Below are 14,221 nucleotides of genomic sequence, written 5' to 3' on the forward strand. Positions count from 1 at the left end.
TGTCCACAACAACTACATTGCTTACAATGCATACACTTGTTTTAGTGCTGCTTTAGGAAGACGGGTGGCTCTGAACGTAGAGACGGCAACTTCTAGTTGGCTGCACACCAAGGTCCGCGGTTCAAATCCCACAGCCCCAAATGACAAGAGGTATAAGATTTGTCAAGTACGAAAAAACCACTAGTCAATTAAAGATGTCAATGGCTATTACTAAAACACCTTCAGGTGCTTTTGACACAGTTTTCATGGATACCATATTTCCCTTACTATAAACTGAAAATGGTTACGAATATGCCCGACTTATTAAATAATACTGGAAATTCCATATTCCTTATGAGTACAAATAGCACGTTTCACGAAGTTTAATTCAAAATCCATTCATAGAGTCTGAAAGTTTAATGCGTTCGTGTGGACACTTAGATTCTTCCATATCTACTTAGTAGGACGAAATGAATCCAGCCTAATTTACATACAACTTCAAATGGCAATCTATTAGTTGTGCAGCTAATAAAAAACCAGTAGAGGGTTCCCAAAGTCAAGAAACTCATATCATCTATTCGTAAATGCCAGCTTTGTGTCTTCTATTAACAATTATTCCTCTTGAATTCACAGAGTTTACTCTTTATTTCTCTAGCACTGTGCTCGATTTCGCCTGTTTCCACCTTTTTGGCAGCATTTCAGAGATTATTTTCTAATAATAATAATGTAACAACGTTTGTAGGGACACATTTAACCTTCTCGTTCCGCTATCACTTCAAATTATTCCGTGAAAAATCATTGTTGCCACTTTATTCCGTCATTGGTTCTTTTATCATATTCATAAAGTTAGACGGCTCATTTAAGTTCACGTGCGACGAATTTTCAACACTTCTTACCAGAATTTAAGACTTTTGAATACACGTCCGATATCTCATATTACCAATGAGTCAACGGTCATCGCCGGTTTAACGCTTTGCCTCTTTTTAATCGTCACTTCTAATATGGACTGTCTTCACTCCTTAAAGACAGTCGGTTTTTAATAAGCGATAGGTGGCAACGACCGAAATCAGTCCATCAAAAGTTCTGTGCTAGTTACAAAACTGAATATTTCCGACAGCTCCAGCATTATAAATGGGTAGAATGAAGGTAAAGTAGGCTAAGTTGGACAATTCTGCAAGTAAAGAAGCCTACCTGGATTGTAATGTCAAAATTACTATCAAAACAAATGCAACAAGTTCTTTATTATCAAATATACAAAATAACATGTTGCATTGATTTTGAATATATAAACAAAAAACGCGAAAAGTGAATTAAAGGTCCACATTTCTTTTGAAAATTATGTTCTATATTTCGCTACAGAAAGTGTAATTTTTGTCCACACATACATGTAAAATGCATTTTGATTCGAATACTTAATAACTTAGAAGTCCCGCCTCGATATCGCTTTCTCACCACGGAAGGAGCATCCTTAAATGAACCACGCCCGGGATAGTTTTAAGCATGACTAAATAGCGCATATAACATTACTCCTAATAATCGTGGAAGTCACTTCCTCGACAGTGAAAAAAAATATATTTTTTAGCAATTATTTTTTATTGTTATTGGTACTGTTTCCAATGCACATTTTCATAGAACTTTTACTTGTATGATAAAAAACTCAAACATTTATTTTTTTTTTTTTTCGTCTGAAAAATGTGATGTCTGCCTCGGGAATCGATCCCGGGTGGTCAGAGAGCAAAGCGGACATGCATACCACTGCGCCACAGTGTTTTATATTCCTCAGATAGAATAAAGTCTTACTTATGTTCAATTAGAAACTAACTGTATACTATCGCAGTTTTATGGGATGGAAGTCACGAAACTGTGTCTGCACACGTAGCATCTTATTTTATCTTTCTTTGCGCCACTACGTAGTAACTCCGTGACGATAGAAAGTATGCAACTGTAGTTTTGTTATTGTAAATGTACATACTATCACATTTATTGGGATTAGAAGCGTTGCAGAAGTGGCATCTTAAAAAATGAGTGAGTGACTCACTTCCAAATGCTTGCAGGGCCAGTCAAATAAAGAAAACAAAATAAATAAAATCGATTGATTTCAATGCCCTACCTTGACCTCATTGTACCATGGGCAGCTTAATTAAATTTGGAATTTTTAACTTCAAATTTACTAATAAAAAGGAAAATAGAGACAATCGTGAAAAATTAATGAATTTCCGCCGATATATCACAAAATCGAGTCCCAAATACGATCACAAATCTTTTTCATATCAAAATAAAAAAAAAAAAAAAACTGTGAACATGAAAATTCAATAGAGTTTGAAAGTTATTTTATTATTTAAAGCAACACATATGCATACAAAAATTGTGTATGTGATTGTTCTGCCCTACCAAGGAAGTTATTGTACCATGATGTAAACTGCATTTTTACGAATACCACAAAATTTGAAAACACCTTTTTGATTCCGTGAAAAGCTATACTTTTACAGTTTCTTAAATGCTTATACGAAACTTATTACGTTGCATCAACAACAGATTTTTAATATATAACAGTAAAAGACCATCAGATCTACACGTTTTTGAAATGCGTAATATTAAGTTCTCCCGGTAAGTTTTTATGGGAACCAAAGAATAGTAGTGTGTGCCAATATAGTATTTTAATAGACTCGATGAGGTCTCCATTACTTATTTATTATGAAGTAAAAGATTTCCATTTGTACACATTGTTTGAATGCTACAACCAGACTCAATATGTTCGATAACCTGCTGCTTTAATTGGGCGACGTGTTCTTTCAAACTTTTAACTATAGACGCCAAATCTGAGTTCTCCCCTTTCAACGTTTTAACTTTATCTTCAAGTTTTGAAATCCGTTCGAGCTTTCGCTTCCGGCATTTAGAGGCTGCTACTCTATTTCGTTGACGTTTTCGCTCCAATTTAATTTTCTCTTGCGTCTCCATATCTATTGGACTTACAGGAGGGGAAGATGGAGCGTTTTGAGGCTCATCTTTGATTGGAATCGTGTTAAATGAATCTGTAAGTTGGAAAATATTTATAAAAAAAAATCAAAATTTAACAATTTTTTACTACCCAGCTCTGTGTATGTAAAGGATCCACCGCTCATTCCCGTACCAATGTTATTTGTTGAATTTAAAGATGTGGAATTTTGTTTATTGTTGCTGTGAAGACTGTGCAAAGCCTCCTCAAACCCTTTTCCAAAAGCTTCTTGCTCAGAGGTAACTGCCCCAGCTTTTGTTTGGAAAATTGACCCTGGTTGAGGAGTGGGTAGAAAATGAAGTAATTTGTCAAGATCTGGAGTAGCTAAATTCTGTTGTTTTTGCTGGTTATCGGAAGGCGTCTCGATTACTAATGGAGTAGGTGTAATAATCCGTTTTTTACTTGAACTCTTTAAGTCTAGGGATGCTGGCCTTTTGTTTGTATTTCCATTCGTTGGATTTGGTGATGAGAATATAATTTTGTCATCTTTTGCAACATTAGTAGGTTCGGATTTAATTAACACATTCGATGTAATTTCTTTACAACCCGACTGACTCTTCATTTTTTATAGCAATGCGAAAAGTAATTTTAAAACTACGAGTGTTATGTATGTATATAATGACAATGACTCATTGTTAGTTCTGTTGAGTGATTCAAGTATAGATTATCAAGTTCTCGGTCGTCGAGTACAAAAACAAATATTCCGCTCATGGCACAATAACAAGGTGTTCTGCAAAATTTAAAAACGAGATGAAATGTCAAAATTTGTTTACACTTTTTTGGCCACTGTTTATCTTTTGTTCTGTGATTTCAATCACAATAATGCATTTTGACACTGCATTTGGTATTCAGATAGCTTGTAAGGGCAACCTTATACTTCGGTCACGATTCTGCTAATTGATACAGCCACTATCATGGCGCAATAACAAGGTGTTCCTGTAAATTTAAAAAATAAGATGTAAAGTCAAAATTTATTTACACTTTGAATCAAACACAATAAATAAACAGTAGGGCCGGTTATTACATCTTTCCGATAGTTAAAAAGTGATGTTGTCGGACACATAAATCGTTTTTCGTTGTTACAAGTTTCAGTTAAGTATGAATTGTCCGATAAGCAAAAGGTCAGACCATCTTCCCTTTACGTTTTAACGTATTGAAAATATGACAATAGCAGCAAAATGCATTTAAATAAAAAAATTGATAACGCAATTTTATATTGAAGAACCGAAATATAAATTTATTTCATGAAATTAATTATAAATTCGTTTTGTTTATTATTTTTAAACTAAAATTAAGACGGCATTGTGGAAAAAATGCAGCAACTACCAGTTACTTACCAGGTACTGAAACATAGAAAGTGTAACCAGTGTTGCCAGTATTGAGGAATTTTTCCCAAAAAGGGGATATTTTTTTTTTCAAATTGGGGACCCAAAATTCATGTTGGGGACTTAAGGATTTAGTGGGAATCTTTTTAAAAAATTGCGGAATTTGTGAGGATTTTTTGATTGCAATAAAAAAATTTACTACCTTACTTATTTTGATATTTACATTTATGTTACACATACGTAACGCATCAATAAAATACATTCCCCACTAGGTTAGGTTAGGTTAAAGGACGCGCGATTGCCATATGGCAACCGCTCCACTCGGAGACCTATAGGTCCATTGTGTTCATCCTAGAAAAGAGTTTTGAGAGATAGAAGAAAAAGTGATTGATAGAGAAGATGAAGATAAATGGTAGTGTAGTAGAGTGTAATCTACGGCTGAGGAGTTTGCCGTGTCGTCTTTAGCCACTTGAGTCTTCTGGCTAGTTGAAGTATTACTACAGGGTCAGTGTTAGAAAAAGACGACAAGTCGTGTGACACTAGTTCTCCCACTAGCCTGTGCCTCACATTAATGAGTGCTGGGCAGTGTCAGAGTAAGTGTTCGATTGTCTCGATTTCTTCTTCATCTTGACAGATCCTACAGTAGTCAATGCCGTCGCTGTCCCATTTCGATGTCATAGCCCTCACCTTACAGTGACCTGTGATGATGCCCACCACAAGTTTTAGATCAGGTTTTGACAATGACATCAGCGACCTTGTTCTCTTCTCCGAGAGTATGGGCCAGATTCGTTTGGGGATGGTACAACCAATTTCATCTAGCCATTTTTTTTGGATTTTCTCAGAGTAGTGTTTGTGAATAACCTGCAGGAAATGGCACAGTGGTGGTTTAACCGAGTTGTCTACTTCAACTGTAGTTGATTCGGACCCTAATCTGGCCAGTTCGTCTGCAGTCTCGTTACCTGGGATGTTAAAATGTCCAGGAACCCAACAAAGCTTGATGGACAACCTAGTGTTTTCCAAGGCTTCCCTGCAGTTCAAAACAGCCCTAGACTTCATTGTAAAGGAACTCAAGGCCTTCAGTGCCGCTTGACTATGGACATATATAGTCACCGGACTACTGACTTCAATGCTCCTCGTGACCAACAGGTCAATGGCCATTTTGACCGCAATGATTTCCGCCTGAAATACGCTACAGTTGTTTCCAAGCTTGTAGGATTCACGAACGTTAAGAGTATCACAGAAGACACCAGCTCCCGTACCACACTCCATCTTTGAACCGTCGGTATAAACAGCTATGCCGCGGAAAGGTGGGTTGTTTTGAGCCCAGGCGTCTCTGTCAGGTATGTGTATGTCAGGTGGGTAGAAGCTTAGTCGTGGTAAATATAGTCACTTACAAAGTCTGTCTCTCCCACATTCCTTACACGCCTTAGAATCGCAGAATGTCCAAAGGGTTGACTGCGTCATTCACCTAGTTCTCTGAGTCGAAGAGCACTCCTGGATGCCTGTTCCTCCACATACATTCAGTGGGCCTAGGCCCAGTAGAGTATCCAGTGCTGTTTGAGGCGTGCTCCTGAAGGCACCCGTTATTAGTAAGGATGCGACCCGTTGAACTTTGTTAATATGTCGTAGATAAGTTAACTTCTTCAAAGAATGCCACCATACTAGAGATCCATAGGTTAGAATGGGGCGGACGATTGACTCATACATCCATTTGATGATGTGCGGTTTGAGGCCCCAGCTCTTGCCTATAGAATTCTTGCAGGAATAGAGTGCAATTAAGCCTCTCTTAGCTCGTTCCTCGGTGTTCCTCTTCCAACTTAGTCGGCGGTCAAAACTAGACAAAATTGTTATAATTTATACCAGATATAAGAAATGGATTTGCTATCTAGTTATCTCTTTCCACACTCTGTGTTTGCCTATAACACAAACATATAGTTATTAGGGAACAACTCTCTAATAACTATTTTATTTAATATTAGTTCAACAAAGACAATAAAAGTAATTCAATTTCAACAAGGTCGATTTGCCACAACTGTGGTGGTGAAGATTTCGCGAGCAGCTAACTTTTGGTTTCTTCTTTGTTGCCTCTTGTCAGTGTTACCATCTTTCGTCTTGTTTTTTAACGGCGGTAACGGATATGCCACAACCACTCCCCCTCCAGTGACACAGTCACGATCATCCTGGAAAGATATCTTCCTCGTTGATAGAGTAGGTGTGGTTGAAATTTCAGAAGGAGATAGCGGCGAATGTTGAAATTCCTTTAATGATGTGTTTTGAGTTGAAGTCGCAGTCTGGTTATGATTTGATGTGATTTTTGGATTGGAATCGTTGAAGTCGAAAACTGGTTTGAGACGGTCGATTGCAACGTTGACGTCTTTGTCCTTGATTCGAATTGTGAATAATCGATCTGTAATTCTCTTGATCACTTGATAAAGTCCAGTGTAAGGAGGTTGTAATGGTTCTCGTACAGCATCGGTTCGTAGAAATACATGTGAACATGTATCTATGAAACCCATGTTGACCAAAATGCACTAGCAACAGTTTGAGCGGACATGTTTTTGAGTGGAACAGCTTCAGGCTATCTGGAGAATCGATCAATCATGGTGAGACAGTATCTGAAATCCTGTACTTGTGGCATAACAACGATGTCTAAATGCACATGATCAAATCGATTGTCTGGAACATCGATTTTGTTCGGAGTTAAACGATTATGTCTGGTAATCTTCGCTTCTTGAAAATGAAAACATCGACGACAATAATTGATTATGTCTTTTTTAATTCCGGGCCAGATGTACCTTGTTCGAATTTGCTGTAGTGTTGAACGACCGCTAGGGTGTGAAAGTCCGTGTGTAGCGTTGAAAATTTCTTTGCGCAATGCTTCTGTAATGTATGGACGGACATGTCCCGTTGAGATGTCACAATATATTGATGTATTTCCGAAGTGAATTATTTGCAGCTTCAAAGAATTTTTACCTTCAATGATAGTTTTGAATGTCTTCGTGTGAGACGCTTGAAGGCATTGAGATTTCGTTGAGTCTTGAAAATGCATCTGCAACGGTATTGCTAGGTCCAGAAAGATATACTAAATCTGTACTAAAATGAGAAATAAAATCTAAATTTCGGAGTTGTCGGGGCGATGCTTTTTCAAGTCGTTGAGAGAATGCGTATATGAGCGGTTTATGATCGGTTTTGATGACGAAATGTCGTACTTCCAGCATGTGTCGAAAATATTTCACAGCTTTGTAAATGGCGAGCAATTCACGATCGTATGTGCTGTACTCTTTTTCGGATTTTAATAACTTACTCAGGTAAAATCCTAGAGGTCTCCATGTACCGTTGAAGTTTTGTTCTGAGACGGCACCGACGGCAGTGTCTGATGCATCCGTTACTAATGCTAGTTCTAGGTCTGATGCCGGATGTGCAAGCATTGTGGCTTCACAAAGGCTTTGTTTGCAGGTCTAAAAAGCGGTTTCTAATTCCGGTGTCCACGGTACTTTGCGTTTGTCGTTTTTCTTGGAGTTTCCAACGAGTTCGTTTAAGGGTGCTTGTTGATGTGCTGCGTGGGGTATGCAGCGTCTGTAGTAGTTTATAACACCAATAAAACGACGAAGTTCGCAGACGGTTTCTGGCTTCTTATAATTTTTGATAGCCACAATACGATCTGTAGGCGGAGAACAACCAATTGCGTTAAGTACGTAGCCAAGAAATCTTACCTCAGGTACACCAAAATGACATTTGTTCGGATTAATGGTGAGTCCATATCGGCGTAAAATTTCGATGACTGTACGAAGATGTTCTCGATGTTGTTGTAGAGATTCGGACATTATGATGATGTCATCATGTAACAATAAACGAAGTCAATCCCTCTGAACACGTTGTCCATGAAACGTTGGAAGGTCTGTGTCGCGTTCCTTAAACCAAAAGGCATGTACAAAAATTCCAACAGTCCGAATAGTGTACATACTGCTGTTTTTGCAATGTCTTCTTCAGCCATTGATATTTGATAGTAGGCTCTGGCAACGTCAAGGGTAGTAAAAATTGACTTACCATGCAGGTTTTCAGAAAAATCGTGTAAGTGTGCCACGGGGTAACGGTCTGGAACTGTTTCTGAGTTGAGTTTACAGTAGTCACCACAGACGCGCCAACCACCAGTTTTCTTCGCGACCATATGTATAGGACTAGCCCAAGCACTCTTTGACGGACGACAAATACCTTGTTCGACTAGATAATCCATTTCGGCTTTAGCTGCTTTTAATTTATCACCTGAAAGACGGCGTGGACGATCAGCAACTGGAGTTCCTGTTGTTTCGATGTGATGAACGACGATCAATTCATCTGTTGGCTTCCGAAGCGTTGTCGTTTTTGTAATATCTTCAAACTCCCTTAGCAGGTCTGCGAAGGATGATGCGGAATTCAATGTCGAAATTCCAAACTCTTTGGCTTGTAAGATTTTACCACGAGTGGATAATTTGGTTTTGTTGTCAATGAGACGTTTTTGTTTGAGGTCAATAAGTAAATCGAAATTGACTAGAAAATCGGCACCTATTATTGGTGTGTGTACTTCAGCAATCACAAACACCCATTTGAATTCTCGTCGAAATCCGAGGTCAAGTTTTAATACAAAAGTTTTGATTTCGCTGTGATTTGCAGCTAAAAGTGTAAGTTTGGACGGCTTGAGTTTCTGCTAGATCATAGATGGAGGTATAACCGATACCGCCGATCCAAAATCTATAAGAAATCGGGTATTTGTTGATTTGTCGTAAAGAAGTAGACGTCTTTCACATGTGTTGTTGTCGCTGTCGCCAACCGTTTTGTCTAACGACAGCGTAGTTAGTTTTCCGACTGAAATCTTGCACAATCAGGTTTACATTTTCTTGCGTTGTCGCCAAATTTTTGATGGAAATAGCATAAATTCCGTTGGTTTGAATTCTGTCCATTTGTTGAACGATTCCGGGATTTGGAACGATGTCGTGTGTTCTTACCAATTTGTTGTTGAATTTTGTCGACTTTCTCCGAAAGTTCTCTCATAGTTTGACACATATCGGTGAAAGACATTCGTTGGTTAATGGCATCAACAACTGGTTGTTGCGATGTAGAAAGAGAATTGACATAATAGTTGTTGTTGGCTTCAAACATTATGTCAGCGGTCTTCGTCAATTTCTCAAGGTCTTCTTCCTCCCAGGCGGTAAGAAAAGGTCTCATGTTTTGGCATTTGTCCAAGAAACAGTGTTCGGACGATTGCCTTTACCTGGAGCAAGTCGTTTCATGTGGGCTAAAATTGACGTTGGCTTCATGCCGTTCGTTTCACCACCTTGTATTAAACGTCGCAGTTTTGACTCGGGAGACTCGGCAAATTTGGAAATAATTCTGTCCTTAATTGCAGAATATTTGTTCGAGTTTGGTGGATTTGTAATAAGGTCTTCAACTGTCAACAATGCTTCGTCTTCAAGACGGACACACACTAGGTCGAATTTGTCGTTATCCGATGTTATGCTGCACAAAGCAAAAGAACGTTCAACTTGTGCAAACCATAAATGTGGGTTCCGTTCGTTGAATTTAGGAATGTGCACCTTTGGTAGATTTGGCCGTGTGTCCTCATGTCGAGATGTACTACTTAAAACGGCCAGTTGTTCTTGAAGTTCTTGAATTTGTCGTTGCAATTCTTCGGACATAGTATTGTCTGTTATGACGTTGCTGCTTTCGAAAAATTCAGCTTCTTCTTCACTACTGTGGGAGTCCGGTTCTTTATAGTTGACTGGAATACGTTGTCTCAGTTGGTATGTTGCATGAATCATAAGTTTGCAAAAATGTTCTTGCAGGCTGGTTCTGAGAAACGAAATGGCCGTTCAAATTGATGTTGATCAAAATTAAGCATGCACGTTCGTTTGGTGAGTGCGTGTGTACGACTGTATTGTGAAGTTCTACGAATGTTGCCAAAATTTGCTTGTTGCAAATGTTATTTTTTTTGTCAGTGGACGAGGTCACCACTATGGTTATTGGGGTAGTTGAAGAACTAAAACGCAGCGGTTATCTTAACAACTCTCTGATAACTATTTTATTTAATATTAGTTCAACAAAGACAATAAAAGCAATTCAATTTCAACAAGGTCGATTTGCCACAACTGTGGTGGTGAAGATTTCGCGAGCAGGTAACTTTTGGTTTCTTCTTTGTTGCCTCTTGTCAGAGTTACCATCTTTCGTCTTGTTTTTTAACGGCGGTAACGGATATGCCACAAACATATTGCGTTTTGGAAAAAGAGTCCCTATTGCAGTGATGCCAAAAAAGAACAGTTAAAAGTTGCATGAGTGGAACGAGTATTTTTTTATTATAAACTCAGTGAAAACCAAACTTTGAAGTTGGAACCCTCTTTGGGAATAAATACCCAATTTTCAAATAATTCCATTTGCAGCAAAAATGTTGAGCCTACTAAAGAAATGTTAAAGCTTTTTAATTATAAGAATTTTTATAAACCAAATGAGACTGAAAATGATGACGATTTGGAATTTGAAGTTTTTGACGTTGCATTGCAACTTTGAAAACTCTAGTCGATGAAATTAAAATGTTCTATTTATTTGTTATTATCTAATTTTACATGCATAACATGCAAGATAAACTAGTCTGTGAATTGAATTCTATGTACAAAAATATTTTTATACCCTCAGCCATATGTCTACAGAGAGTATATATCATTTGATACGGTCAAAACGTGCATAGTCTAACAAACACTTTTAGACCATATGTTTCTTGGACCAAATCCATTTCAGGATATTTGGAGTCGATCTAGCGATAACTCTCAAAGGGAGTATCCGATCGAGTTTGGAAATGGACAAAATCGGTCCACTCCATCCAGCACCTTCCCCACAAAATTTTGAATAATTACAACTCTTATAAATTGTGATGTGAGAGTTCGATTGTCCTCAAATTTCACACATCCCAATAATTTTATTAACCCAAGGTCTGGTGTTAAGATGGAATACATCGGTCCATTCCATTTTTAACCTCCCCACAAAAAGTCGAAATTAAAAAATAAAAAAATCTGTTCGGAAACAGAAGCAATAATCTGATTTGGTTCCAACTTGGCAAATCTTAATATTTGCCGCAGTTCTCGGTCAGGTGCAAAAATGTATAATATCGGTCCACTCCATAAAGTGCTTCCCCCACGATTTCACACATCCCAATATTTTTATAAATTCAAGATCTGGTGTTAAAAAGATCGAAATTTTGAATACCCATGAAGTTCATAAAAAGTGAAATTAACATCCGATTCCATTCCAGGCTTGGTACATCTCATTATTTCCATTTACACAAGATCTGTTATGAAGATATATCTGCGAATCCCTTCTGGTTCTTTACAACTTCCTATATCTAAATACTTTTCTCAACCAGAAACCTGAGATGAATATGGAATTTATTATTTCGCATAAATTTATATATGTGTTAGATAAAATATTAAAATGGAATGTTTCGGTCGACAATATCTCGTACCTCAAGCACATTTCAACATTTCCTAATATAGTCCAAACCGTCCATATGTGTTAAGATCCGACATGAAATTGTTAATATTGATCCATTCCTTCTTAACCTCCTCCATAGAGGGTCGACAATTTGAATAATCTTAACAGAAGTCAAAATATATTTAAATAATCAAAGCTTGGTTGAGGGTAAACATCTTTCGGCTTCAAATAAATTTACTCAGTTCTTTTTTTGTTAAATGCTTGGGGATTTTTGTTTTTTTGAGGACATCGAATAAAATTTTAGGAGATTTGGGGAAAACGTTTTGTGATTTTGGGGACGAGAGACAAAAAATACTGGCAACACTAGTTGTGTTCCAGTACTTTTTTAGTAGTAAAACTAACAGAAGAGAGAACAGTTCGAAATGTAATTTTTATTTAGGTGTGCTCAAAAAAAAGGGAACGGAAAATTAGCAGAAATGCAATAAAATGTCATAATTCAAAATTCCAAAAGTAAACAGTCTAAATCGGACTGGTGAAACCTTACTGAAAACGACGTCAACATTTAAAAAGATGAGTATTGAAGACGATAAGTTAAAATTAATAAAAAATTTTCTTATGCGACGCGAATCGTACAATATGAATTTTTTTTAAATTTTTACAAATTTGAGTAGTTTTCATTTAAAAATTTAAATTCTAAAATCTAAAATTTGTCGTGTTTGACAGTACATGGTTTCAGTACCTGCGTCGATGCGATTATCTGTAATCTTCTACCATGATCTGGTTCTTAAAATTTGCGGGAACTTATTGCGCCATGTTGATTGATAGGGGTTAGCAACTGGTTACAATTTTGTTCTAACAGAACGTTTACCTACAGAATCTTAATGGACCAATCACGATATATATGATGAAAGTTTCTATAATCAAATTTATTGTTATTGTAAATAACGTACAGCCTGTTCCACGATATCGAAAGAAAATTTATGCTAATGAAATGTGTCACTCATATTCGTATCAGAATGCGTTCCACTAACATTCGATCGTTCTTTCGCGGGCGTTACGTGACTCAGTGTTACTAAATATTCCTTTAAAAATTTAATCGCGAACGCGATAAAGCAGCAAAAATACAATCATACGTCGGTCAGCTCTGTCTGAACAGACAGTTCAGTTGTAAATAAACATGCAAAATAACATTAGATGTGTCTGATTACTTTTCCTGTAAGAATTGTCCAACAGCATCTTTCTGAGAGAGTAAGGTAGTTTTATTCTCTTTTGCAAGGAAAATGCGAAAAAAACAAACGGTATCAGAAACTTGCAACTAATCAGCTGATTTGTCAAAACAAACCAATGGGGGACAACCATTAAAATAATGGAAGCACCGCCAATTGTACAAGTTTTATAAATAAAAAGGAAATTAGTACTAAAATAAAAATATGGGCAATAAAAGAAAGATAGGTTTGATGCGTTTCCCGGAATCCTTAATGGCGTTTGTCTAAAAATATTGGAAATAGTCTGTAATTTTCTTATTGCATGTTAATATTTACGTTTTTCACATTTTGTAAAGTTGTTCTCCAAAAATAATTGCCCTATATTTTATGGATGTTGTGGAGGAACTTTAAATGAACCTGCTGCTTCCAAATATTGAGACTCCTCTGGCGAATTAAGGATTTCCTCCATATAATCAACTAGTGCCCGCAGCTGTGTAGAAGATGATATCTTCGTGCTGGAATTGAGGAAATAAATATTATAGTTGTTGTAGACACAGTATAAAAAAATGAAAAAAATCCTTTTTTTATTTTATGTTTTTATAGCTATGGATGTGCCTAGTTCGCCGGGGGTGAAAATAGTGACCCGTAAATGTCTACTTGAGCAAATGCAATAACAAAAGTTTTTAGAAAACCAGTTGCTATTGTCTTGCGAAGACACTGTGGAGAAAAAGAAGAGCCTTAAGCATAAATTTTCGCACACCAAACACAAATTTAAACTGAGATGGCTAAAATCGCATAAAGTTGAAGAAGTTCTTATGAAAACCAACCAGAAGTGTCTGGATGGCACTTTTGAAATACCACTGCATTCGCTTAGTCAACCAAGTCGTCCGAGCAAATCTTTTTCGTATTCAAGTGAACGAAGCAAGTGAAGAAAAACTGAGGAAATTCGATCAAATGTTGCTGGTGAAATGATTTTACGTGCCGCGCAAGTCGTATTGCAAACGAGTGAACAAAGAAATGCCTCAAAATTGCTCAAAGAAATAGGAAGTTCACCAACAAAGACTAGTAAATATAGAAAAGCTTATTACAAGACCAATGAAACAATTGCTCCTTTGACCCCGTCCCAAGCAATCAAAATGATCTAACAAGACGACAATATGAAATAATAAGGGCATTACCTTTGTTCGACCTTTTGTTGATAGCAAAACAAGAGTCCTACCCACCAAAGAAGGAATTGCGAGTAACGGCTACCTGCGCAACGG

The 14,221-nt window shown here is 37.2% G+C and overlaps 1 protein-coding gene across 2 annotated transcripts; it reads right to left on the reverse strand.

The window, feature by feature from the left end:
- Positions 1–2,287: 2,287 nt before the first annotated feature.
- On the reverse strand, positions 2,288–3,705 carry LOC101896731 (transcription factor Jra). 2 transcript variants are annotated; one of them, XM_059127487.1, is made up of 2 exons: positions 3,068–3,705; positions 2,288–2,984 (listed from the first exon to the last, which is right to left on the reverse strand). In XM_059127487.1, exons 1-2 carry the CDS (start codon positions 3,534–3,536, stop codon positions 2,665–2,667), a joined length of 789 nt encoding a protein of 262 aa, XP_058983470.1. In that variant the 5' UTR covers positions 3,537–3,705; the 3' UTR covers positions 2,288–2,664. The 2 variants fall into 2 exon arrangements, with proteins under 2 accessions (XP_058983470.1, XP_005192240.1); XM_005192183.4 differs by having other exon boundaries at positions 2,288–3,011; positions 3,068–3,684.
- Between the last annotated feature and the right edge of the window lie 10,516 nt (positions 3,706–14,221).

Source organism: Musca domestica, unplaced genomic scaffold (assembly GCF_030504385.1).
Source record: "Musca domestica strain aabys unplaced genomic scaffold, Musca_domestica.polishedcontigs.V.1.1 10, whole genome shotgun sequence".
Lineage (NCBI taxonomy): Eukaryota > Metazoa > Arthropoda > Insecta > Diptera > Muscidae > Musca > Musca domestica.

What these genes read in the sequence shown, in the direction of transcription:
- LOC101896731 (XM_005192183.4), bottom strand. Translation starts at nt 3,536, where the DNA reads ATGAAGAGTCAGTCGGGTTGTAAAGAAATTACATCGAATGTGTTAATT. An exon ending in CTTTACATACACAGAGCTGG is followed by an intron (nt 3,012 to 3,067) that starts GTAGTAAAAAAT and finishes TCCAACTTACAG; the next exon opens with ATTCATTTAACACGATTCCA.